The 27,042-nt window shown below is 45.2% G+C and overlaps 1 protein-coding gene across 5 annotated transcripts in view; it reads right to left on the bottom strand.

Annotated features, from left to right (window-relative positions):
* The window catches only part of PLCG2 (phospholipase C gamma 2), a 177,324-nt gene that overhangs the window by 93,011 nt on the left and 57,271 nt on the right, over nucleotides 1-27,042 (bottom strand). For 3 of the 5 annotated variants that reach the window (XM_054452853.2, XM_054452855.2, XM_054452854.2), the window contains 3 exons: nucleotides 9,215-9,358; nucleotides 5,440-5,533; nucleotides 4,640-4,687 (listed from right to left, as the gene is read on the bottom strand). In XM_054452853.2, the coding sequence (XP_054308828.1) occupies nucleotides 4,640-4,687; nucleotides 5,440-5,533; nucleotides 9,215-9,358 (286 nt within the window). Of the gene's footprint in view, nucleotides 1-4,639; nucleotides 4,688-5,439; nucleotides 5,534-9,214; nucleotides 9,359-11,679; nucleotides 11,772-21,633; nucleotides 21,825-27,042 lie in introns of those variants that run through there. The other 2 variants (XM_054452856.2, XM_054452857.2) reach the window with 2 other exon arrangements.

Below are 27,042 nucleotides of genomic sequence, written 5' to 3'. Positions count from 1 at the left end.
TTGCCACCTCCCGGTAGAGTATTTCCTCTGTCCCTGCCAGGGCTAAAGGACAAAGGGAAGTGCACATTCTGCTTATGCAAATCCAATGTTATACACCAAGGGGGCAAGGGCAGAGGAGGGAAAGGAAGTAAGTGTTGGTGAGGATATGAAGAAAAGAGAAACCTGTGCATTGCCTTGGGAAGGTGTAGCTGCTACAGAAAACAGTATAGCAACGCCGCAAAATAAACAGAATTACCATTTGATCCAGCAATTCAGCTTCTGGATATATACACAAAGGAATTTAAAGCAGAGACTCAAACAGATTTGTACACCCATGTTCGCAGCAGCACTATTCACAATTGCCAAAACGTGGAAGCAACTCAAGTGTCCATTGATGGAGAAGTAGATAAACAAAATGTGGTCTATCTATACAATGGAATATTATTCACCTTAAAAAGGAAGAAGATTCTAACACATGCTACAACACAGATGAAACTTGGAGACATTACACTAAGTGAAATAAGCCAGATACAAAAGGATGAATATTAAATTAGTCCACTTATATGAGGTACCTGGAGCAATCCAATCCAGACAGACAGACAGTAGAGTGGTGGTTTCCAGGGGCTAAAGAGAGAACCAATGGGGAGTTACTGCTTAATGGCTGCAGAGTCTCAATTTAAGACGATGAAAAAGTTCTGGAGATGGATGGTGGTGACAGGAGCATGACAACATGATATACTTCATCCCACAGAAGTACATATCTAAGAACAGTTAAAATGATCAATGTTGTTCTATGTTTCGTTGTTGTTACCACAATAAAACAAATTTTAACATTTGTTTTTAATTTTTTTAAATCATAAGGTGATTGGTCAGGGTGGGGAAAGGAAGATTTCTGCATTTCCCCCAGCTCTCAACAGCACAATTTTTTTTGTTTTCGTTGTTTTTGGTTTTGTTTTATTTTTCTTTTTGTTTTTGTTTTTGAGATGAGATTTCACTCTGTTGCCCAGGCTGGAGCTCAGTGGCACAATCATGGCTCACTGCAGCCTCTACCTCCCTGGGCTCAGATGATCCTCCCACCTCAGCCTCTCAAGTAGCAGGACTACAAATGTGCACCACTACACCCAGCTACCTTTATTGTACTTTTTGTACAGACGGGGTTTTGCCATGTTGCTCAGGCTGGTCTCCAACTCCTGAGCTCAAGCGATCCACCTGCCTTGGCCTCCCAAAGTGTTAGGATTACAGGTGTCAGCCACCATGCTCGGCCAGTAGCACATTTAAAAAAAAAAAAAAAAAAAAAAAAGGAAAAGCAACACCAGCGGGGAAAGTAAGTCTGCAAACCCTGGTGCCACCCCTGACAACCTGGGCTGCTTCAGTCAAGTCACTTAACCTCTCTGGGCCTCAGTGTCCTCACATAGAAAATGGGTCTGAAAGCACCTAGCTCACCCGTCAGCCAAGAGCATATCCTAAGGATGTAAAGTGCTTATTACAGCCATGGCTGCAAAGCAGGCTATAAACAAATGCCCGCTGCCACCATTTGCCTCTAGAAAAGTCAAAAAATGAAACAGAGTGCTTGGGCCAAGCAAAACACCTAAGACTTGTCCACTGCCCGGGCTAGGCCAGCCCTGAGCCTGCCCCCTCTCGCCTTCAGTCTTTCCTCTGCTTCTGTGACTCCTTTGTTTTCCTTCAGGAAACACGATTAGTCTCGTGGGTGACAGGAAAGGGAGGGAAATTGGCAGGACAGAAGTTAGTTGCTCTTTCATTGGCACCTTGGTCAAAGTTTCTTTTGCAAATCTCCCTCCAGGCTTCCCAGAACCACGGGAAAGGTGGGATTTTCCACATGTTGACAGAGAGCAGGGCTCTGCCCACTGGGAGGGAGATGGAGGAGAGGAAGCCGGTGAGCACGCAGGGATGAACTCAGTCCAGAAACAGAAAAGGTTCTCTCTGCAGAGGGTCCTGGACCAGCCGATGGGAAGATGGATCTCTGTGCAAGACTTGCCAGAATCCCTCCTGAGCAAGAGGGTGGTATCCATTTCTTGACCTCAGAGATGAAGAGCTGACTTCAGAGGCAGATTGGCCACACCATACCAGCACCGCGTGGAGAGAGGCACTGAGGGTGGCTCCCTCTCTCAGCCCTGTGCCAATCTCAGCTATGAATCATCATAAGCCACGGAGAAAGAAAACTCAGAGGTGGCATCACCTCCGAGGCTGAAAGAGACCAGTGTCTACCAAATCTTCCAAAACAAGGACCTCATTTAATCCACCTCAGTAACACTAGAGGGTGGCCCAGCGTGGGGGCGCAGGCAGGGCATGTTGGATGAGAAGAAGAGGAGGGAGAGAAAGGCAGGTGGACAGAAAAACATGGAGTGAGCTAATGGCTGACCTAATGTTACTAGACTTTTAACCACTTCCTGGTTAAGAGTTCCAAATCCTCCCATCGGGCATGTGAAGAAACCAGGGAAGCTCACCCAAACCCTGAAGCCAACAAGTAACAGAGGACATTGACCAGACACGAAGTCACCTTCAAGATGGAAAGATTTTCAAGAACAAAATAAGAGAGCTGATAGAGTTTAGTTATTGGATATTAACTAGGATAATGACATATCTAGATGGGATAATGACATATCCACATAGGATAATGACATAAATAAACCAAGAATGAATGAAAGGAATATTTTACCAAAAAAATAAGGTGTCTCATGTGAACCTAACATGAGACAAGGACTGAAGAGCTCAATGCAATCCCTGGCATGCCAAATACACGGTTGTTCAATAAATGGTAGGGTTTTTTTGGTTTTGCTTTTGGTTTGGTTTTTTTGTTTTTTTGTTGTGGTGGTGGGTTTTTTTTGGTGTTTTTTGTTTGGTTGGTTTTGTTTTGTTTTTTTGAGACGGAGTCTTGCTCTGTCACCCAGGCTGGAGTACAGTGGCACGATCTCAGCTCACTGCAACCTCCAACTCCCGGGTTCAAGCAATTCTCCTGCCTCAGCCTCCTGAGTAGCTGGGACTACAGGAGCATGCTACCATGCCCGGCTAATTTTTTGTATTTTAGTAGAGACAGGGTTTTACCGTGTTGCCCAGGCTGGTCTCGAACTCCTCAGCTCAGGCAATCTGCCTGCCTCTGCCTCCCAAAGTGCTGGGAATACAGGTGTACACCACCGCGCCTGGCCAAATGGTAGTTTTTATCATTACATTATTAAGAGCTGAATCATACCTCAATAACATAATGAATTAAAAATGCTCAACCTCACCCATAAAGAAAGCAAGTTTAAGCAAAAACACTTGGTTGCCTCGGTTGCAGATGAACAAAGATCAAAGTCTAATGGCACAATAAATCATCAGGAAAGGGTGCCCTCTTGCCCCACTGGTAGAAATATTATACAAATTGCTACCTCTCGCTATTAAACTATTAGACCAGCAAACACTGCGCTGCTGGTATTCGTTTCTGAGAATTTATCCTACTCACAGCCCCCCAAATGAGTTTACAGAAAGATAGACCCAAAGGTTTCCATAGCAGCATTAATCACAGTAATAATAAAGGATTGGGAGCAGCTCTCTGTGCATCAACACGGAAATGATTTCTGAAATGACAATGCATTAATCTAAGGAAAAACCAAAACCACATTTGCTTTTTTAAAAAAAATGTCTGGGTAAGACTTCACCTTTGCAAAAAAAATAATAATAATAATAAATAAGCCAGGCATGGTGAAGCACACCTGTAGTTCCCAGCTACTCAGGAGGCTGAGGCGGGAGGATCATTTGAGCCCAGGAGTTTATGGCTGCAGCGAGCTATGATTGTGCCACTGCACTCCAGTCTGGGCAACAGAGAGAGACCCTGCCTCTAAAAAATAATAATAATAGTCTGTCATAGAGCTTTGTGCAGGACTGATAGGGAGCTTCTCCAAGAGGTACTTTTAAGTGAAAAAGTAAACTGAATACACGTTATCACATCACCCAACACATCTCTACCAGCCCTTAGAACCACCTGGTGGCCGGGCGCAGTGGCTCATGCCTGTAATCCCAGGACTTTGGGAGGCCGAGGTGGGCGGATCACAAGGTCAGGAGTTCGAGACCATCCTGCTGAACACGGTGAAACCCTGTCTCTACTAAAAATACAAAAAAATTAGCCAGGTGTGGGGGCGGGTGCCTGTAGTCCAGCTACTTGGGAGGCTGAGGCAGGAGAATGGTGTGAACCCAGGAGGCAGAGCTTGCAGTGAGCCGAGATCATGCCACTGCACTCCAGCCTGGGCAACAGAGCGAGACTCCATCTCAAAAAAAAAAAAAAGAACCACCTGGTTTACTTCTTCAATTCAAACTGGTCAGTCTCTCTCCTGTCACAAAGCATGGGCTGGTGCCATCACGACTGTGGTTACTGCTGTATTCCCAGGATATTAAAGGTGCTCAAATATTTGTGATGAGGTCCGAATGCCCCATGGCAGAGATCATCTCTGAGGCTAGACTTGAATTTTCCGCGGAATAGAGGCTCCTTCCAGGAGGAGGATTTTGTCATCCTCAATCCCAGGACCCAACATAGCATCTGCAGATCACATTGGACACAGTGAGGACCTTGCCCCCAACAGGTCATGCTCCCACCCCCTTGGAAGGTTTAAAGAAAGAATGAAGATCAAAATCCAAAGTGATCAGAAGAAAACTAAATGACTTTTACCTGTTTCTTCTGGTTTGATCCACAGAATATATCTGCTTTCTCAGCCAACTGGAAAGAAATTTGAGACAAAAGAGAGAGAAAGAGAAAATTTAGAAAATAGCACAAGTCTAAGTGAGTCCTACAGGATGTGCACAAAAGGAACTGGAACCAAAAGGAGGAGTCTTCCAACTTTCTAACAAGGGCAGTTTGGGAAGCAGTTTCCTCCTAGTAGTGGAAAAGGCCTATCTAAGGCAAGATTTCAACTCAGAAAGGCCAGGTTTCTTTACATGGACAATTCCTTCTGATGATAGTCATTAATCCCCAAAAAGCTAGAAAGAAAAATAGTACAAAGTAGAGGACTTTGATTTAGTGGAAGTAAAATAACTTACATCCCAATGCCCATCTAGACTCCCATGACACTAAAGAGACAGTCTTGAGGTCTTCATCAACCCAGGAGGGAGTGATAGGTGGAAAATTCCAGACCTTATGTCTGTCCTTTCATCAGTCCACTGAATCTCTTATTAAATACTTTAAGAATGAAGCCCTGTTTTCCCCAACACATACCCCAGGAATGTTTCTATCTCGAGTCCAATGCACCACTCACTCCAATAGGCCAAGGCTGAAAACTAGCACAGGGAAACGCACTTATTTGAAAAACTGTAGAGCTCCAACCGCTACTAGGCACCCATTGCATACAAGACACTCAATGAGCCTCAAAAAACCAATGTCCCTTTTTTTTTTCCCCTGTAGCCCATGTTGGCTAAAGGCAGCAGAATAAAGGAATCAGCGACTATGCAAATAAACAGGCAAAAGCCAATTACCTCTCGATAATGGTGGGTGTGGACGCATTCATCGCTTCTTGGTGTAAGATTTTCAAGCCAGAGAGCCAATTAACTGCATCTTCTTTAGAGTCAGCTGGAGTGGAGAAAGGGAACAGAAATGTTGTGTTAATTCCTGGGAAGATGTCTGCTTACAAAGCCCGGCCCCATACAGATCACAAAGATGGGAGAAGCCTCTGCTGGTTTCTAGTTTTGCAGGAGGCAAAGAAAGCATCCCCTTCACACCTTCATGGCTCTAGGACCTGCTTTTTGTCTGAGATGGGGCCACACATTCATGATGAGCTTTGCACCACAGGGAAGACAAGTGGGTTATTTCCTGTGCCAAATGGAATCAGCTAAGAATGGAGGGAGTGGTGAGAACTATCACTATGATATTGTTAACATCATTTGAGCACTAACTATATATATATACTAGACATTGTTCTAAGTGTTTTTCCTATATTGATCCCACAAGGGAAGTACTATTATATTCCCATTTAACACACGGAGAAACCACTGAACCTAAGATAGGTTCAGTGATGTGTCCAAGGCCACACAGCTCCTAGCAGCCATTACAGACTGAATATTTGCATTCCTTCTGAATTCATATGTTGAATCTCTAACCCCTGAGGTAGGGCCTTTGTGAGGTATTTAGGTTTCAATGAGGTAATGAGGGTGGGGCCTCCATGAGGGGATTAACGCCCTTTTAGAGAAGAGAAAGAGAGACTAGGGCTCCCTCTCTATCCATGCACACCCTGAGGAAAAGCCATGTGAGCACAAAGCAAGAAGGTGGCTGTCTGCAAGTCAGGAAGAGAGCCCTCACCAGAGCTCAACCATCCAGCATCTTGATCTTGGACTTACCAGCCCCCAGAACTGCAAAAAAATAAATGTCTGTTGTTTAAACCCCCAGTCTACAGCATTTCTTTATAGTAGCCACAGGACACTGAGACAGTGGAAGACACAGGATTTTAAACAAGAATCCATTATCTTACCCTGGCAGCACACTGACTCCAGGGATGAAAAAGCTGAGGAATTCAAACCCAGGCGTCCAACTCCAGAGCAGAGTTTCTCAACTCCAGCTGCTCAGGAGAATCACTTGAGGGCTTTTCAAAACCCCAATACTTAGGTCCCACCCTAAAGTAATTAAACCAGAAGAGAGGGATGAGGGAGACATCAACAGGTGGAAACACCTGCCTGATGCCAAAGTATATCAAAGGTTGAGTGATCAGTCTCCTCTGCTGCTATAACAAATGACCACAAACTTAGTGGCTTAAAGTAATACAGATTTATTTTCAGACCGTTAGAGAGGCCAAAAGTCTAAAATAGACTGGTTGTATGAGATCTCTGGATTCCTTCTGAAAGCGCTGGGGAAGAATCTGTTTCCTCGCCTTTCCCAGCTTCTGCAGGCTGCCTACATTCCTTAACTCACGGCCTCTCATCTGCTGACCTTTGTTTCCATCCTCACATCTCTTTCTCTGGGAATGACCTTCTCGTGTATCTCTTATAAGAACTCTTGTGATTCCACTGGACACCCAGATAGTCCAGGATATTTCCTCAATTTAACCTCAAGATCCTCAATTTAACCACACCCGCAAAGTCTTCTTTTCCATAGAGGATAATATATTCACAGGTTCCCGGGATTAGGACATGGGCATCGTGGGAGGGCGGTATTCAGCTTCCCATGGATAAGTACCACTGGCTTAGGGATTTAGCTTTTTGTTTTATTAAAGAGTGTTAGCTTTTAACCCTATGCTAACTAATAAAATGCAGGATCTGAAATAATCTGCACCACAACCCTAAGCAGCTGTCAGTATCTCCCCTGCTTCTAATCAAGATGGCACAGAGGGACAGCAAGCAGAGCTTGCTAATACCCAAGAGAGTATGGCTTGCTAATACCCCTGGTTGGTATTACCCTTGCTAATAAGCAGCATTGAGGAGTGGTTAAGAGCTTGGCATCTGGCAAAAGGAAGATCATAGCTCAAGTCCCACTGCACCACTTCAGGGCTGTGTGACATTCAGGAGGTTACTTAATCCTACTCTGTGCCTCATCTCACCTGTAAAATGAAGCTAACAGTGCAAACACCTCATGGAACTATGAAGCCTCTCCTTAAGCACCAGGTGGTACTTTATCAGTCTGTACACCCATGGCAGAGACTGCTGCTCTCATCTTCCCACATAGATGCAGAGGAAACTGAGGCTCTGAAGGGCTGAGTTTGTCTCAGAGCCAGTAAGTGAAAAGATGGAATGTGAATCAAAATCTTGACCATCACTGTGCTGACCTTGAATTTAGGGTTCTGGAAGAGGGACCCAGAGTGGGATATATATCAAAGTTCACATCCTGGCTTCCAAGACCCGGGTTCTTCTGGTCTCCTTACCAAGTTAAGAACAGGGGGTCAGGGCTCAGCCTGCAGGTGGGGCTAAGGAGACAGAGGTGTGAAGCTTCACTGCCACGGGCCTTGCCCTCCTACCCCATCTCTACCAACTCCCCCTCCATATCATCAATCAGACATTCGCTCCTCATTTCCTACATCCGACATGCTATTTCCCTCCTCCAAGCCCTGGCACACACCACAGCCTTTCCCTGGAGGACCCTCCCTCTCTTTCCTCCAAACTCCTACTGAAGCCTCAAAACCCAGTGTAAAAGTCACCTTCTCTGCCAAGCTTCCCTGGAATTAAACATTCACAGCACACTGTATCATGCTTGCACTAGGTCTTATCCCAGTGCACACATCTGTCTCCCCAAGCAGACTGAGAGCTTCTTAAAGGCAGCACCAGGTCCCATTCATCTTCCTAGCTCACTGGCATGTACACAACCTAACACAGAGTATAGGCTCAAAAGACGCGTAGTAAAAGAATGAATGAGAAATTAATAAGTTATTTGACCCTAAAATAAATGTCCCTGTATTGCTCAACTTTGAGAGCTGCCTCACCCACTCTGGTCTATTATAATCATATTTATTTTCTTAATTAATATATATATACTTCTAAGTCAATGAATTCTAGGACTGAACTTGAAAATAGCTACAAGCTTCTGCCCCTGAGTAAAGTGAGGAAAGTGCATGTGTGTGTGCAATAGAAGATCTCAGGACAGTTCCTGCAGATCAATCAGATTTGCTGAGCCACATCTGCTGGAGGAAAACAGGTTACATTTTTTTTTTTTTTTTTTTTTTTTTTGAGACAGAGTCTTGCTCTGTCACCCAGACTGTAGTGCAGTGACGCAATCTTGGCTCACTGGTTCAAGCAATTCTTGTGCCTCACCCTTTCAAATAGCTGGGACTACAGGTGCGCACCACCACACCCAGCTAGTTTTTGTATTTTTAGTAGAGATGGGGTTTCACCATGTTGGCCATGCTGGTCTCAAACTCCTGACCTCAAGTGATCTGCCCGCCTCAGTCTCCCAAAGTGCTGGGATTACAGGGATGAGCCCAGCCTACATTTTTCATCCAACAGAGCCTGGCCTTCAGGGTTAAAACTATCTAATCATCACTTATTCAGCTCTCAGCATGAGCTAGAGAGACACTTAACATACTCCTCACAATACCGCCATGAGATAGGCATTATGATTCTCCCCATTTCACAGCTGAGCAAACTGCAGCTCAGAGAGGTTAAGTCACTCACCTAAACACACACAGCTAGAAAGGGGCAGGGCTGGGATTCAAAACCATGATCCCAAATACACATCAGTGAGCAGGCAGGGGTGAGCATTCTGCTATTAGTGAACTTCTTCAGGAAGAGACTAGGCACAGAGAAGGAGAAAGGCACAGAAACATGCACCCACCTGCCAAGCTGAGCGTGCTGAGGACAAACTGAGTGCCATACAGGATGGTGAAGCAGCAGTCTTCTTTCTGGCGAACTGCTTTTGCTCGCTCGAAATCTTTGGAGTTCTTCCCTGGGCGGATTTCTTTTATTTCCATGATATCCACTAAAATGAAATTAACATGAGCCAATTAGAAGCTGGAGTTCACTCCACCTGAGGATGCAGCCACACAACTGCAGCCCAGGCACAGCCTGGCTCCTTCCTTCCCCAACAGGATCCCGCAAAGCTATCTCCGCATGTGGACTCAGTGCCCCCTCCTTCTGGAAATGGACAAAGGGCCAAAAGCCTACCCGGGCATTTGCTGCCACCCCACAAACCCCTGGAGTATGAAGAGTTTGGGGTTTCCGCTCACCCTGTTTCTCAGACAGACACATTTTAAACTAGGACAATAGGACAATTAATTTTTGTAATGCAACTCAGATTTGAGGAAATAAGCACAGACTGTTCTACCAAAAAAAAAAAAAGAGACCAAATTGATGCTCACTAGAGATCACTCAAGGCAGCCTAAAAGTGCCAATCATCTGGTTGACCTTGACCTTGACGACCTTTTCCCTTGAGTCCCAAAAGCTACAAATGCTCTGTGGCTCAGTTGAAGGGGGAAAAGAAAATGAAGGCACTGAATAACTGCTTCAAATTCAAAATAATAATAAGAGGCCAACTCCAGCGTTGGGGATGGTCACAGGGGTTCTGGATATCACAGGGCCTATGGGAAGAGAGTGGTAAACTATTACTCTGGTAACAGTCCAGAGTAATGGACTGTTACTAATGAGCCACAGCCTCCAGTATTTATGCCTTATATAGCCAGCTGCCCTTCAATCCAGGTTGTCTCTGTGACCTGTTTTAACCAATAAAATGTAGTATAAATCAGGGATCCCCAACCCCCGGGCCATGGACCGGTACTGGCAAGTGAGCACTACTATCTGAGCTCCACCACCTATCAGATCAGCAGCAGCATCAGATTCTCATAGGAGCACAAACCCTATGGTGAACTGCACATGCCAGGGATGCAGGTTGTGTGGTCCTTATTGGAATCTAATGCCTGATGATCTGAAGTAGAATAGTTTTATCCTGAAGCAATCCCCCCACTGCCCCCACCATCTGTGGAAAAATTGTCTTTTACGAAACTGGTCACTGATACCAAAAAGGTTGGGAGCACTGGCATGCTGGCATAAATGATGCTGTGCCAGTTCAGGGTCTAATCCTTTTTTTTTTTTTTTTTTTTTGAGACAGGATCTCACTCTGTCACCCAGTCTGGAGTGCAGTGGCATGATCTCAGCTCACTGCAACCTCTGCCTCCTGGGTTAAAGCAATTCTCCTGCCTCAGCCTCCGGAGTAGCTGGGATTACACTCTTGCGCCTCCATGCCCGGCTAATTTTTGTATTTTTAGTAGAGATGGGGTTTCATCATATTGGCCAGGCTGGTCTTGAACTCCTGACCTCAAGTGATCTGCCCGCCTCAGCCTCCCAAAGTGCTAGGATTACAGGCGTGAGCCAGCGGGCCCGGCCTGGGGCCTAATCCTTAAGAAGGCCTGGTACCTTCCATTTTGTGCTCTGGGGGAAGCCAGCCTCTGTGTAAGAAGTCAGACTACCTGGAGACCACCATGCTGTAAGAAGCCCAAGTTAGCCCTATGGAGAGGCCATGGATGAAGAATCAATGCCCTCAGCCAACAGCCCAGCTGAGCCCCCAGCCAACAGCCACAGAGCACTGGACCATCTTAGAAGTGGATCCTCTGGCCCCAGTGAGCTGCCCCAGCTGACAACATGTGGAACACAGACAAGCTCTCCCAGTCCCCACCCATGCCCAGATTGTAGAAATATGTGCAATAAATAAAATGATTGTTGTCTTAAGCCACTAAACACTGGGATAGTTTGTTGTATAGCAATAGATAACAGAAACAAATAAGAAATCCTTCCTTTCTGCAACTTCTGCTGCCATGTGACTCCACGTACTCTGGTCAAAACCTACTGGGCCAGGATGGCAACCTGGCTGACTCAAAGGTGACTCCCCCTTCCCCCTACAAGATGACCAGTGAATTCTGAACTGGCACACAGGCACAAGCTCAACAAGCTCAACCAGTCCCTTCTTTCCCTTTCTTCTGAAAAACAACAACAACAAAAATCTTTTCATGGGATGCACCCATTCCATGTGCTTTAGATAGAGCTGATTCACCCCCACCACCTTCAACCATAAGCTAAAGGGGACAGCAGGGGCCAGGGAATGACCCAAGTGCCCTGGCTCAGTGACTGGTTCGGGGACAGACACATGGCCCAGCTGCACCATCAGCATCCTCCTGGGACTTATTTGGCCAGGACTACTGGTAAAACCTCCCCTCCACGGCTGCTCCCAGGCTGGTAAAACATGAGCCTGGGAGTGGCAGGGACCACCTTGTCTACCACGGAAGAAAGTATTATCAAACCCTGGTGTACCTTTGAACTCCAGCACTCCTGGAGATGAGAGTGAGAAAGGAGATCTCAGCTTTGCAGCAAGAAGAGGTGGCTCTGGCCTGGAATTAAGGAAGAGGACAGAACGAAGTCCACAGAGGTGAGCAAAGGCATCTTAGAGTCATAATGAAACACAGGAAAGGTTCGTGGCCATTCACAGGCAACAATGGGAGCTAGAGGAGAAGAGCAGAGAATTAAGTTAGAGGAGAGGGGATGGGATGCACTCAAAGCTTTCTGAGTTCTTACCGTGGGTCTAGCTCAATTAGAAACAGCTCAGTGGGCAAAAACCATGTGAAAACAAGCCGGGCACTTGTGGCCCATGCCTGTAATCCCAGCACTTTGGGAGGCCAAGGCGGGCAGATCACTTGAGGTCAGGAATTCGAGACCAGCCTGGCCAACAAGGTAAAACCCCATCTCTACTAAGAATACAAAAATTAGCTGGGCTTGGTGGCACATGCCAGTTGTACCAGCTACTTGGGAGGATGAGGCAGAAGAATCGCTTGAACTCGGGAGGCGGAGGTTGCAGGGAGCCGAGACCATGCCACTGCACTCACTCCAGCCTGGGTGACAGAGTGAGACTTCGTCTCAACAACAACAACAACAACAATGTTGTTAGCCATGTGAAAAGACTAAAAAAACAGCATGTCATCTACATCCTGTGCATGTATGGTGATAGACATACCCACCTATACATGTGACAAGATTTCGTAGAACTACAAATCAAAACAAATGCAAAATAACAAGAAAACTGAGTGTATGTAAAAAATGGTGAAAACCAATTAAGATCTGCAGTTTCATTAATAGCACTGCACCAGCGACCATGTCCAGGTTTTGATAACTATGGTTATGAAAGATGTTATCACTGGAGCAGCTAAATGAATGGTTCACAGAAACTGTACTATTTTTGCCACGTCCACATAAGTCTAAAATTATTTCAAAATAAAAAGTAACTAAAATCACTTCTCAATTATGGGCGGCCCTATTATTAGGGGGGGTGGTAGCTCTAAACCTTGTGGGGTAGAGTATTAGGGATGAAGGTGAGAGAGAGTAGAGATAGGACTCATTCCCCGTCACAACCCACTGAGGACTTCTACTACAAGCTGGCTGGGGGGACCCATAACCAGTGGGGACCCCATCCAGACCTTGCGCTATACATCTTGTTCAAAGGGCCATTCCCACTGATTGCAGACCTCGAGGAAACAAAAATAAGTGGCTCCCATCTTAAATCTTACTCAAGGGAGTTAACCCTATTGCCCGCATGTGCAGGAGATCTGAAGAATGACCAGTCCTCCACCTTAGCTGCATTATAATACTAAACATCATGCCCACGGGTGGGGATTTAACATGCTAATGAGATATGCAACACAGGAAGAAGCTGTCTATCCTGTTATACTGTGCAGGTGCCAGAAGTTCCCCACCTCTACATGCTTAAATATCACTCCCTGCCTACTTTAGCCCCTTTAAAATTCCTCTCCTGACTGTCTTCGGGGAGCCAGGAAGAGAATTCTCTTTCTCTCGTGCTGCTTCTCTTATGCCTGGGCATAAGCTCCAATAAAGCCTTGTCTGGGAAAACTCTTTTGACCTCTTGTCAATTTCTATCACACTGAGAGCCCAAGAACGCACAGTCAGTAAAAGATGGACATGTCGCCACTCTTCACCCAAACCAGAAATCTGAGTCTTCCTTATCTCTTCTCTTTAACTTCACTCCTCAAAAACAAACAAACAAAAAGATCCTTCCTGTGCACTGAAATTTATTTTTTTTTGGTTTCATTTATTTGGGGGAAGCTTGAGTACTTTTATAGACTTCATGATGTTGCACCCCAAAATACTTAATTTATCTCAAAAAAATGAGCACATTTTCTTATAGAACCATAAAACCTTACATCTAACAAAACTGATGATAATTACTTAACATAATCTAACACCTCGTCTGTATTTAAATTTCCCCAGTTTTCTCCAAATGTTTTTACAGTAGACTTGAAGACAAATAAAATGCATACATCTTATCTGGTTATGTCATTACATCTTCAATCCTAAGGAGTCTCCTTGTTTACTTTTGTTTTCTCTTGTGCCTTTGACTTTTTAAAGACACTGGGCACTGGAATTCATTTTTAGAGGAAATCAACTTGGCTGATGTAACTGCTTTAGCAATTATCTAAAAACTTGAAAGGTATTAAGGTTTGTTTTCCAAAGTTAGTTATTCACCCACCCAGTTGACTGCCAGTGAAAGTCTAGTGACTTTAAGCAAACATTCTTTTCTCTTTCTGTCTAGTCTAACAATTCTCTTTCCCCGTAAAATGTCTTCAAGAGGGATTTTTTTTTTTTTTTTTTTTTGAGACAGAGTTTCACTCTTGTTGCCCAGGCTGGAGTGTGGTGGCACAATCTCGGCTCACTGCAACCTCCGCCTCCTGGGTTCAAGTGATTCTCCTGCCTCAGCCTCCCGAGTAGCTGGGATTACAGGCACCCGCCACCAGACCTGGATAATTTGTGTGTGTGTGTGTGTGTGTGTGTGTGTGTGTATTTCTAGTAGAGACAAGGTTTCACCATATAGGTCAGGCTTGTCTCGAACTCCTGACCTCAGGTGATCCACCTGCCTTGGCCTTCCAAAGTACAGAGATTACATGCGTGAGCCACCACGCCCAGCCAAGAGGGGATCTTTGAACTGGCCTATGGTGAGCATCTGTCCTTACAGCAAAATTATACATAACTAAAGAAAAACTTTTTTAGACAATGTAACATTGTCTTCCAGCAATAGCCACATTTTAACAATTCTACTTCTGAAATTGCTCTGGAATCTGTCAACGTCTATCCATTTCCATGGCCAACAGCACAATCCAAGCCACCATTATCTCTTGTCTATGGAGGCACCTTCCTGACTTGTCTCCTTATAGCAGTACTTTATGCCCACAGTCATCTTATGAAATACAAACAGGCTCATGATACTCCTTGGGATCAAGCCTTCCCATGGCGTCACATTGCTGTTAGGACTAAGAACCACAGCCCTGTGATGACCCCTGCAACCCTGTGTGGCCTAAGCATCTGCCTCCCAGCCCTTGCACCACCCACACAGACCCCTCTGAGCATCTCTCATAGGTCACACTCATTCCTACTATAGGATATTGGTGGTGCTGTTGGCACCACTGAAAATGTTCTTAGTCTGGTTAGCACCAAGCTCTCCCTTCCAGTCTCAGCTCAATCGGATCAAAGTCAGAAAACCTCCCAATGCCTGCTATGATCTATACCAAGCACCTCTCTTCCACAGCACTCAACAGAGGCAAATATTTATTAGATGGAATCTGTGGATCCACAGCCCTCCTTTCCTAGACTGTAAGCTCCATACATGCAAGGATTGTGCACCCTTCCTCACCACTACGCTCCACCCCATCAGAATGGCTGGCACACAGCAGGGCCCAATAAGTAGTTCTTGGAAAGAGAAAAGGGACAGAGAGAGATGGAGACATCAAGAGGGATCAAACTACTGGTGATTGGGCGGAGCAGGGGACAGAGAGGAAGAAGGACAGAGGAGGAGACGAGGGAGACCAAGGGAGACAGAGAGGGATAGAGAGGCCAGGTACAGAAAAGGACAGGCTACCCAGAAAAGGAGGGAGAGAAATGCAAACATGCATGTACAAAGGCAGAGACAGAACATGGTAAGAAAGAAAGAATGAAATGCTAACAGCCATTCTAACGATACAAGCAGCCCTGCACATCCGCACACCCCCTTCCACTTCAGCCCAAACAAACACCCTTTGAAGCCAGCCCTGCCCCAGGAAAGAGCTGCAGGCATCTGCCTTCATCAACCATGACTTTATCATCCTGAACACCCATCTCTTGCTTCTTCCCAAAACAAGTATTGGGTTATTCATCATACTTCTGAAATGATTATCCTTTCTCCATTGAGTGGCCTTTGCCCCTTTGTCAAAGGGGCAAATATTTGTGTGGGTCTATTTCTGGGCTCTCGATTCTGTTCTACTAATCTGTCTATTCTTCTGCCAACATCACCTGTACTGATTACTGGAACGTTAGAGTAAGTCTTGCAGTCCTCTGATTTCGTTCTACAATACTGTGTTTGCTACTCTATGTCTTCCACCTTTCCATATAAACTTTGGAATCATTTTGTCACTACCCACAAAATAACTTGCTGGGATTTTGTAATGTTGTGACTTTTAATAAGATATACAGTCATCCCTCAATGACTGTTGGGGATTGGTTTCAGGATCTTCCACAGATACCAAAATCCAAATAGATGCTCAAGCCTCTGATAAAAAATGGCAGAGTATTTGCATATAGCCTATGCACAACCCTCCATATACCTTAAATCCCTAGATTACTTTTAATACCTAATACAAGGTAAATGTTATGTAAATAATTATATTGTATTGCTTAGGGAATAATGACAACAAAAAAGTTTGTCCATGTTCAGTAAGATGCAATGTTTTCAAATATTTTCAATCGACCATAGCTTAAGTCCACAGATGCAGAATCCACAAATACAGAGGACTGACTGTATATTTGGTCTCCAACCCCATTTTCTGGCACACAACTCCTAACACCCTTGGAATCTCCAGTGATAAGTATCTTTCTGTGTGGCTGGGGGCTCTTAGATACCTCACGATGAAGGTTGGCTGCCAGGGGAACCAACCATGTGATTAGAGGGTTGGAACTTTCAGCCCTTCCCCCAACCTCCAGGAAGGAGAGAGGGGATAAAGGTTGAGTTGGTCACCAATGGCGAATGATTTAATCAACCATGCCTTTGTAATGAGGCTCTCATAAAAACCCAAGATGACAGGGCTTAGAGAGCTTCTTGGTTGCTAAACACATGGAATTTTCTGGCGGGTGGCATGCCCAGAGAGAACATGGGAACCCTATGCCCCTTCCCATATACCTTGCCCTATGCATCTCTTCTATCAGGCTGATCATCTTTATCTTTTGTAATATCATTTTAATAAACTGGTATACATGTTTCCCCTAGTTCTGTCAGCCACTCTAGCAAATTAATCAAACCCAAGGAGTGGGTTATTGGAACCCCAATTTATAGCCAGTCAGTCAAAAGCATAAGCCACAACTTGGGCTTGTGACTGGCATCTGAAGTGGGAGAGAGTCTTGAGGGACTGAGCTCTCAACCTGTGGCATCTGTTTCTAGCTCCAGGTAGATAGTATCAGAATTGAATTGAACTAGGGACACCAAACTGGTGTCCAATGGAGAATTGTTTGCTTGATGTGTGGGGTGAAAACCATACACATCTGGTGTCAAAAGTGTTGAGTACAGAGGAAAGAGGGAAGAGAAAGAGAAAAAAACACACCTTGGTTTTTCCTTTCTCTAAGGTGAAGTGTTTTGTGCTGTATTGAATGTGAATGGGAAAAAAAAAAACTTTTCTTGTATCTCTATTAGATTTTGGTTGGGATTGTGTTGAATCTACAGATGAAGCCAGGAAGAACTGACATCTGAAAATATTGAGTCTTCCTATCCATGAACATGGACTATCTACTCATGATCTTTTTAAGCATTAGCCATAAGCCAGATGTTCTGCTGGATGTACTTGATCCTGGCCCTCAAGGGTCTTACAGATACAGTAGCCTCATCCTTGAGGATAAAAATAAATGCTATATAGCAAAACTCTTACAGAGCACCTACTCTGTGTTAAGCAGAGTGCTAATGTTTCGCATGTTATCATAGGTTGGTTCCCTGGAAGTTGAGCCTGAGTCAGGGATTCTTGCTCAAGTGTTTACTGGGGGAGTGCAGGAGTGGGATGGGGAGGAGAATAAAGCTAAACAAGGCTGTGGTCCCACTTAGGGATGGGCTTCACCCTGATTGTATAGGGAGTGGCAGGGGGATGTCTGGAGCATGAATCACACCGGAGAAGTAGGTCCTCCTGAAGGAAGGGAGGCCAGTCCTTCTTGTCCTCCCTGCCAGTCAGTCATTGGCTTGGCTTACAGCCACTACAACCTCCTAGGTGATGCAGCTTTCTTCTAGTGAGAGCAGTGCCCCGAAGAAGGGGCACCTGTGAGCCACAACACCCACCACTCCTAGCATCTGGGAAATGGAGCACAAGCCTGGTAATGGGAGCTGAGGGGGGCACAACAGCATCCTCTATATTAACTCATCGTTCCTCACAAGAACACTATGAGGCAGGTACCATGACTGCCCCTATTTTACAAATGAGGAAACTGAGATGTGGAGAAGTGAAGTACCTTGGCCAGGGTCACCAGCCACAAGTGGAAGAGGCAGCATTTGAACTTTGACTCATAGCGAAGCAAGTGACTCTAAGAAGCCACATAAGAATATGCAGCTCTCTCCATGGTTTTCTATCTGGTATTCAGCAAAGTCTGAGAGGGTCGGTGGGCATTTTTGTTGATATCTCCACCCCTTGATCTTACATCAGGCAGGGGCGTCCTGGTGAATGATGATCCCACTACCCACAGGGGTGCAGAGCTGCACGGACAGCAGTCAGGCCCGCTGCACTCAACCCAGTGCATTCAAGCCACCTTTCTGACCCGAGGCTGGGAACAAGATTCTAGTGCAAGGGCTGCAAATTCATGTTCCCAGGAGCTATCCAAGTCAGGAGGAGCAGTGTCGCTACTGATGAGGTGGACAGACTCTGGAACCTGGAGTCCCAGCTCCCCAACTTATAGCAAATAGCTTTGGACAGTAACTTCAATTCTCTGTGCCTCTGCTTCTTCATGTTAACAACAGGAGTGATAGTGATACTTACCACAAAGTGCTCTTGTGGGGATTAAATGAGTGTGTGACTGTACATGTGTGTTTGTCAATTAAAATAGTACCTGGCAAAACAAAAATGTAAGGGAAAAAGAAACAAAGATGTAGAAACTTCTCTGTACTTGTTAGCAACTGAATCAAGCTGGACACATATAAGGCATAAGAAATAACACGGGACAGGGAACAATGGCTCATGCCTATAATCCCAGCACTTTGGGAGGTTGAAGTAGGAGGATCATTTGAAAGCAGAGAGTTCAAGACCAATCTGGGCAACAAAGCAATACCCCATCTCTAAAAAAATAATACAAAAAATAAATGCAGTTAGCCAAGTGTGCTGGTGCACACTGGTAGTCTCAGCTACTCAAGAAGTTGAGGCAGGAGAATTGCTTGAGCTCAGGAGTTTGAGGCTGCAATGAGCTGTAATCACAACTCTGCACACCAGCCTGGCAAGAGAGCAAGACCCTGTCTCAGAAAAAAAAAAAAAGAAAAAAGAACATGGTGTCTCAATTTATTTGCTGTGAACATTAAGGAGGCAGATCCTTATGTACCGACATGACAAAAACTCCTCGATGACCTATGTAAATAGGAGACTAGATGTATGCATCCGTGTGTGTACACACATACATGCCCATGTGTACATGTACATATTATATACAGGTGTCCGTCACTATGCAAATTCTCACCATCTGAATGTCTACTATAACTTATTAACTCTTTTTTTTATGCAAAATGCACAATCCAGATCATAGACCTGCTGTATGAGGTTCACGAGCACTTAGGTGCCAATGAAAACAGTGAAGGTGTGGGCCAGGCACAGTGGCTCATGCCTGTAATCCCAGCAATTTGGGAGGCCTAGGCGAGCAGATCACTTGAAGTCAGGAGTTTGAGACCAGCCTGGCCACCATAGCAAAACCCTGTCTCTACTAAAAATACAAAAATTAGCCGGGCATGGGGGCATGTGCCTGTAATCCCAGCTACTAGGGAGTCTGAGGCAGCAGGATCACTTGAACCCGCTGTGGGGGTGCAGAGGTTGCAGTGAGCCAAGATCACACCACTGCACTCCAGCCTGGACAACAAGAGTGAAACTCCATCCAAAAGAAGAAAGAAAAGAAAGGAAAAGAAAAACGAAAAGGTGCCCGGGCACAGTGGCTCACGCCTGTAATCCCAGCACTTTGGGAGGCTGAGGCGGGCAGATCACGAGGTTAGGAGATCGAGACCATCCTGGCTAACATGTGAAATCCCGTCTCTACTAAAAATACAAAAAAAAAAAAATTAGCTGGGTGTGGTGGCGGGCACCTGTAGTCCCAGCTACTCGGGAGGCTGAGGCAAGAGAATGGCGTGAACCTGGGAGGCAGAGCTTGCAGTGAACCGAGGTCACACCACTGCACTCCAGCCTGGGCCACAGAGCAAGACGCCTTCTCAAAAAGAAAAAAAAAAGAAAACAAAACAAAAGAAAAGTAAAACAAAGAGGAAAAGAGAAAAGGAAAAAGGAAAAAGGAAAAGGAAACAGAAACGGAAACACAAAAGGAAAGGAAAGGCAAGTCTGTCTGCAAAGGAAGAGAAGCAGTTAGATGCACAACAAATGGCACATCAAACCTGGCATCCTGCCCATTCTATTGAGTTTTTCTTTCATCCTAGCATTTGCTTCTGACAAGCAAACTACCAACCAGGGTCCAATTTAAATGAATCTTTAGTATTTTTAACAGATCATTTCATTGTTTTTTCCATTACAGTACAAGGTAGTTGGAGGATAGAAGAATATCATAATTCAGAACCATTACTGTATAGTATCCTACGTACTTTTTGCAAACATGCTTAGTAATGAGTTCATCGAAGCACCCAAAAATTGGGTATTTGTTGCTGCAGATGCTTTGTATTCATGCAAAAATTTTGGTGGGCTGATTTTAGGTACTTAAGGTTGTTAAGTGATACTAAGGAAATTGGCTGGGGTGTTTCAATCAGTTGGTAATGCATCAGCACTTGTCTCTGTATAATATGATGTAGTATACTGCAATCCAAAAATGTTCCTCTCCAGTGTGTTTTCAGGAATGTACTGGATTCAGCTAAGAAGGAATGTGCCTATTTGTAGGTGTGCACGTGTGTGTGTAAAGGTGTGAGAAAGGGTACCAAAAGATTTCCACCAACTTGCTGACAACAGGCACTATAGTGAGAAGGACATGGGCAAATGATGGTCAAGGCGGGCTTTATCTGCATGGGTTCAAATTTTTGCCAAGGGCTCATAGTGACTAAAACAACACTTTATTCTCAAAGTAGGCTGTGGTCAGCAGACCTCAGGCCATGCACTCTTGCATGGTGGGGCTCAGTGGCCGAGTTTCCTGCTCGAAGAAAGTGAGATAACCCAGCCACAGAAATGAGGCTTCATCTTTGCACAACCCCACCCCCTTCCCAGCATCACCTCGAGTCTTCCCAGGTCCACCCCACCCCCACCGCCCATCCCTCCACTCCCACCCCCTGCAAACCATCCCCCACACACCGAGTCTCCTAGAGTCAGCCTCAAAGGCTGGCACCCCATTCCAGCCACCCTCCCTCAGCCCTCCCTGCCTACCCATCACCTTCTGGCACATCCTTGGGGATTTTTGGCCCCTCCATACATCTCATAGCTTCCTCTCACTTCCTGCTTTACACCACCGACCCCTTTGCTGGCCGGGCCATGACCCTGTTCTTCAAGTTCCCATTTCCTTCCTCCTCCCACTACTGATTCTCTGTCTCTCTCAGGCTCCCTGCACCCCCGGAACGTCCTCCCATCCCTGACACCAGGAACATGGCTTTTTCCCCAATTCCCATACATGACCTCAAGGGGCACCACACCTGACAATGAGCTTAACAAAAATTTCTCTCTGGAAGCTCAAGACATATTCAAGCGAGCAAACAGACAGACAGAAGGCTTGGGCACCTTCCCACACATACCACACCCTCTTTTCCGACTTTCAGTCATTCAGTCAACCAGGCAGTCACAGAACCCCACGCTGAGCGCTAGGGATGCCACACTGCAGAGACAGACACAGTCCTGCACTCAGATGGCTCCGAGTCTGGGAGGGAGGACAGGCCCTGTCCAGGCCGGCATATGATATGTGAATATCCACATCTCCACCCACATCAGGAGTGCAACAGAGTCCACACTGGGGCTCCTCCCCAGCAAGGGGAAGAAAGGCTTCTCTGAGCACATGCATCCTGGCTGAGTTCTGCAGACTGGAGCTCACCTGGGAAGAAGAGGAGAAAGCCTCCCTTTGTAGGGAGTTCTGGAGTACAAAGACCTTGGTTCAAATCCTGGCTTATGCTCCCCAGGGGTGCACAGGAACCAGGCACGTTGCATCCCTTCTCTTTGCTGTTTCCTCCTCTGTACAAGCAGTGATGCCTATCATTGAGTTGTCATGCAAACCAAATGAAATAACATGAAATAAAAACTACATGGCCCCAGGCGGGCTCCACCGAGGTGAGTTTAGCTACTAGGCTGAATGGTTTTCTGTACCACCTTGCAACACCAGCTTCCCAGCTGCTGGTGGTTTCACTTTAAGTAAAAAGCCCCAGCGTTGCTTATTGACCTCAGCCAAGGACCCTGCTTTAAGAAAAACCAAAGGTGTTAGGTTACTTCACACATGTAGCAGCATCTGACATGGCAGCTGGGGGAATAGGTGAGATACACAGCAGAAGAACATGTAATGACAAAAGGGGCTTCCGAGGCACACATGGTAGAGCAGAAAGAGCCCAGCTCTAGAATGATCTACCAGGCATGAGTTAAATCCAGCTCTTTCTCTCCTGGCTGTATGAAGAAGCCTCTATTCTGGCTTACTGTCTATTTTCTCATCTATAAAATGGAAAAAGAACATACACCCCATAGAGATATATCTGAAAAAACTTTGCAAAAGGTAAAGTTTACAGCCGGGCGCAGTGGTTCATGCCTGTAATCCCAGCACCTTGGGAGGCCGAGGTGGGCAGATCACTTGAGGTCAGGAGTTTGAAACCAGCCTGGCCAACGTGGTGAAACGCTGTCTCTACTAAAAATACAAAAATTAGCTGGGCGTGGTAGTGAGTGCCTGGGTGCCTGTAATCCCAGCTACTCAGGAGGCTGAGAAGAATGGCTTGAGCCCAGGAGACGGAGGTTGAAGTGAGCCAAGATCGTGCCACTGCACTCCAGCCTAGGCAACTCAGTGAGACTCTATCTCAATAAATAAATAAATAAATAAATAAATAAAGTTTACTTTTTGGCCTGCAGATAGGGGGTGGGCCTGCCCTTATCTTCTTTGTTAAAAAGATAATAAACAACAGAGTTGTTGCAGCTGCACTGATAGCAGAGGGGAGAACCAGTGTCCTGCTTCCATGTGAAGAGATTCTTCCCAGATCATTATGCTCAAATAATTAGGTCTGTGATTCTAATGCTTCATATTCATGCAGAACTATTCAATAGATAAGAGTTTTAAGTGATGCTGGGGAAACTGGTGCTTCTGTCCCCTCTGGTTCTCCCCCTCCCAGAATCGAATCAGCGGCATCAGATTCTCATAGGAGCACAAAACTTATTGTGAACTACACATGTGAGGGACCCAGGTTGCACACTCCTTATGAGAATCTAATGCCTGATGATCTGTCACTGTCTCCCATCACTCCCAGATAGAACTGTCTAGTTGCAGGAAAACAAGCTCAGCGCTCCCACTGATTCTAATTATGGTGAGTTGTATAATTATTTCATTACATATTACAATGTAATCATAAATGAAGTACACAATAAATGTAATGCCCTTGAATCATCCTCACACTATCCCCCCAGGCCAACCTGGCCCATGGAAGTTATCTTCCACAAAACCAGTCCCTGGTGCCAAAAAAGTCAGGGACTGCTGCTCTGAGACACCTATGGGCATCCACCCAGGCCATGACAGGGTGGGCAGGTCTGGGGCCAGGTGTCAGGGCTCAATTCTAAGCGTGCTCTCCAGGCAGCCATCTCATCGCCCTTCGTTGACTGCCGATGTTTCATTTCTCAATCATTTCCAAACTCAGGAGACAATGAGAAAATAAGGAGCTTTATGTGCTCACCACTAACACCCCCAACATGGGCCATCAAATAATTCTTTATGTTTTTTTGGAGACAAGGTCTCGCTCTGTCACCCAGGCTGGAGTGCAGTGGCACAATCACAGCTCACTGCATCCTTGAACTCCTAGGCTCAAGGGACCCTCCTGCCTCAGCCTCCCAAAGCCAGGTGACTGGGACTACAGGCATGCACCATCACACCTGGCTAAGTTTTCTCTTTTTAGTAGAGACAAGGTCTCACTATGTTGCCTAGGCTGGTCTCAAATCCCTGGCCTCAAGTCATCCTCCCATTTTGGTTTCCCAAAGTGTTGGGATTACAGGCATGAGTCACCATGCCCAGCCTAAATGTTCATCATTTTAGTGCCATTTAAACTTGGTGTTTTCACCCTCCTGCTGGAAATTAAATTTAAATGGTGCCCACCCTTTGTTATGTCTTAACTGTAGTATATTTTAAAATATATTGAAAAAATACATACCTAGCACCTCTAAACTGTGAAACTGCATTTCTTTTCTATATAAAATTAAGTTTAAAAATAGTGAATCAATATTAAAATAAGTATTAGATATAAAATAGTACTCATGGTATGCAAATATAACAAAAATTATTAAGGCAATAAAGAAAGGGCTCATTACTTTATATACAGCCTATTAATATTTTAATAGGTTAATTCTGCTTTTCTTTAAACCAGTACTGCATATCAAAATTACACAGAAAACTCTCATTATACGAAGACTATATAGAGATTTTTTTTTCCTCACACATGGATTGACCAGTTTTGGGGGGTGGTTTGGAGCCATATGACATTATTTCTCAAATTGCAAACATTTGTTGATCAACCTTTTAAGGTTTGTTGTATCTGCCTACTGCTGATACTATTTATGTGATAGTTTTCTTTAAATCAACTCACTGTTTTCACCTGAATTGATGTATGTTAAGAGTGATTTTATGTTTTTGGCAAAAAGAAAACCAGTAACACTCACCATATACAGTAGGAACTGCAAAATAATAAAATCAGTGGAAACATGACAATATTATTAAATTCTACCTAGAAATAGTTGTCTGCTGGAAGCAAAACCCCCGGCTTGGTTCTGTGACTCATAAAGGGAAATAAGAAGCCTTTAAGAGAGGCACAAAGCCAATTAGCCATGCAAGACTCACTGATGGAGACAGGAGTCAGAGTGGTGTCACCTAAAGAGAGGACTGGGTCACCAGGACACGAGGAATGGCCACAGAGGTGGACCCATGCTTAAAGCCTTGAGCCTTACATGCACCATGTGTGCCTTTTACCACATCTATGTTATTTACATATATATATTATATATATATTTCATTTTACTTTAAGTTCTGGGATACATGTGTGGAACATGCAGGTTTGTTACATAGGTATACATTTGCTGCACCTATCAACCCGTCATCTAGGTTTTAAACCCTGCATGCATTAGGTATTTGTCCTAATGCTCTCCCTCCCCTTGCCCCCACCCCCTGACAGGCCCTGGTGTGTGATGTTCCCCTCCCTCTGTCCATGTGTTCTCATTGTTCAACTCCCACTTATGAGTGAGAACATGTGGTGTTTGGTTTTCTGTTCCTGTGTTAGTTTGCTGAGGATGATGGTTTCCAGCTTCATCCATGTCCCTGCAAGGGACATGAACTCATTCTTTTTTATGTCTGCAAGTTATATTTTAATAAAGACATTTCATATCTTTCAGGCTGGCAACAGCGGCTCATGCCTGTAATCCCAGCACTTTGGGAGGCCAAGGCAGGCAGATCACATGAGGCCGGGAGTTCAAGACCTGCCTGGGAAACATGGTGAAACCCCATCTCTACTAAAAATATAAACATTAGCCAGCCATGGTGGCGGGTGCCTGCAGTTCCAGCTGCTTGAGAAGCTGGGAGGTTGAGGCAGAAGAATCACTTGAACCCAGGAGGCGGAGGTTGCAGTGAGCCAAGATCAAGCCAGTGTACTCTAGCCTGGGTGACAGAGCCAGACTCCACCTCAAAAAAAAAAAAAAAAAAAAAAAATTGTGTCTTTCAAAGAGAGACATGTTAAAATTTTGGAAATGGAGTTGGTGTAAGAAATCATTACATTGCTTCAGTCTCTTTACTATGATGGTAGATATAGGATGCTATGCATGTAACAAAATTGTACATAACTAAATACATACAAGTACAAGGAAAATGGGGGAAAGTCTGAATAAGACTGGTAGTGGGTTCTATCAATGTTGTCAATATTAATATCTTGGTTGTGATACTGCACTACAGTTTTGCAAGACATTACCATTGGAGATGACTGGGTAACGTCCACATGAGATCTCTCTGTATGAGAGATCTCTCACAGAGATCTCTCTGTATTATTTCTTACAACTTTATGTGAATCTTCAATTATCTCAACAAAAATTCCAATGGAAAAAAATGCACAGCATCAAGGAGAAAAAAAAAAAAAAAAAAAGACATGTTGGTACCAAACAGATGTTCTTGTCATAATCAGGAAGATGGAAAGGGAACTGAGAAGGAAACCACGCTCCCAACCTTGGTTCAGGCTCCCTAGGCACCGCCTGTTGTTCATGCTTTGCCGTGACACCCACAACACGGGGGTCCCTGCAGAGAGCATCCCTTACTCCTCCCAGGGGATTCTACCAGCCACCTCAGGCTCCGCCTTCTGCCAGGACCCGTCCTATTTCCCACCCAGCTAGAAATAGATGTTCATGCAGCCTCCTGATAAGCTGGGCACTGAAACCCAGAGGAAGTGGCCTGCAGGGTGCCCACTCGTTTGGAAAAGGCAAAGGTCACACAGCTGTAGAAGCCAGCTGGGACCACAATTCCTAGGAATGTCAGCAAGGAGTTGAGGTAGTCTGAGCACTGGCAGAAGAGTAAATGCAGACTTCCCTTTCAACAACAGCCTTTCATTTGAGCACACGCTTTTCTGACTTCCATCTGAAGCAGCACTGCATGTATATGTATCCTCGTTCTTTGAGTTTGCTGGTTTGTCTTTTTTTGTTTGCTTTTTACAGCAAGAGAAAGGTTCTGAGAATACAGACAACTACCTTAACTTGGACGGCCTGGAGTAAATTCTAGAGTTCTAACTGATGTTGAGTCTTCCCATGGAAAACGCTGGTCCTCAACTTCCTACTAAGGACCTTTCAGCTTCAGAGAAAACCAAAGTGGAGTAAAGGGAAGGGAAACCACATGTATAGAAACAGCGAGTACATGCCGGTGTGCATGGCAGGGGTCCTGACACCTGTGCACTCATGTAAGGCTGAGATGATTGTCTTCCTTCCACAGGTGGGGAGGCTGAAGCAGAGAGAGTCACTGACTCAGCCAAGGTCACAATGGTTGAGCCAGAACTTGAACCTGAATGGCCAGGCTCCAAAGTTTGCACTCGTTTTTGAGACACAGTGTTGCTCTGTTGCTGAGGATGGAGTGCAGTGGCGCAATCTCAGCTCACTGCACCTCAGCCTCCTGAGTTCAAGCGATTCTCCTGCCTCAGTCTCCCAAGTAGCTGGGACCAAAGGCGTGTGCCATCACGCCCGGCTAATTTTTGTATTTTTGTTGGAGATGGGGTTTCACCATGTTAGCCAGGCTGGTCTCAAA

Source organism: Pongo pygmaeus, chromosome 18 (assembly GCF_028885625.2).
Source record: "Pongo pygmaeus isolate AG05252 chromosome 18, NHGRI_mPonPyg2-v2.0_pri, whole genome shotgun sequence".
NCBI classification, from domain to species: Eukaryota; Metazoa; Chordata; class Mammalia; order Primates; family Hominidae; genus Pongo; species Pongo pygmaeus.
This window is presented reverse-complemented; position numbering and strand designations above follow the sequence as displayed.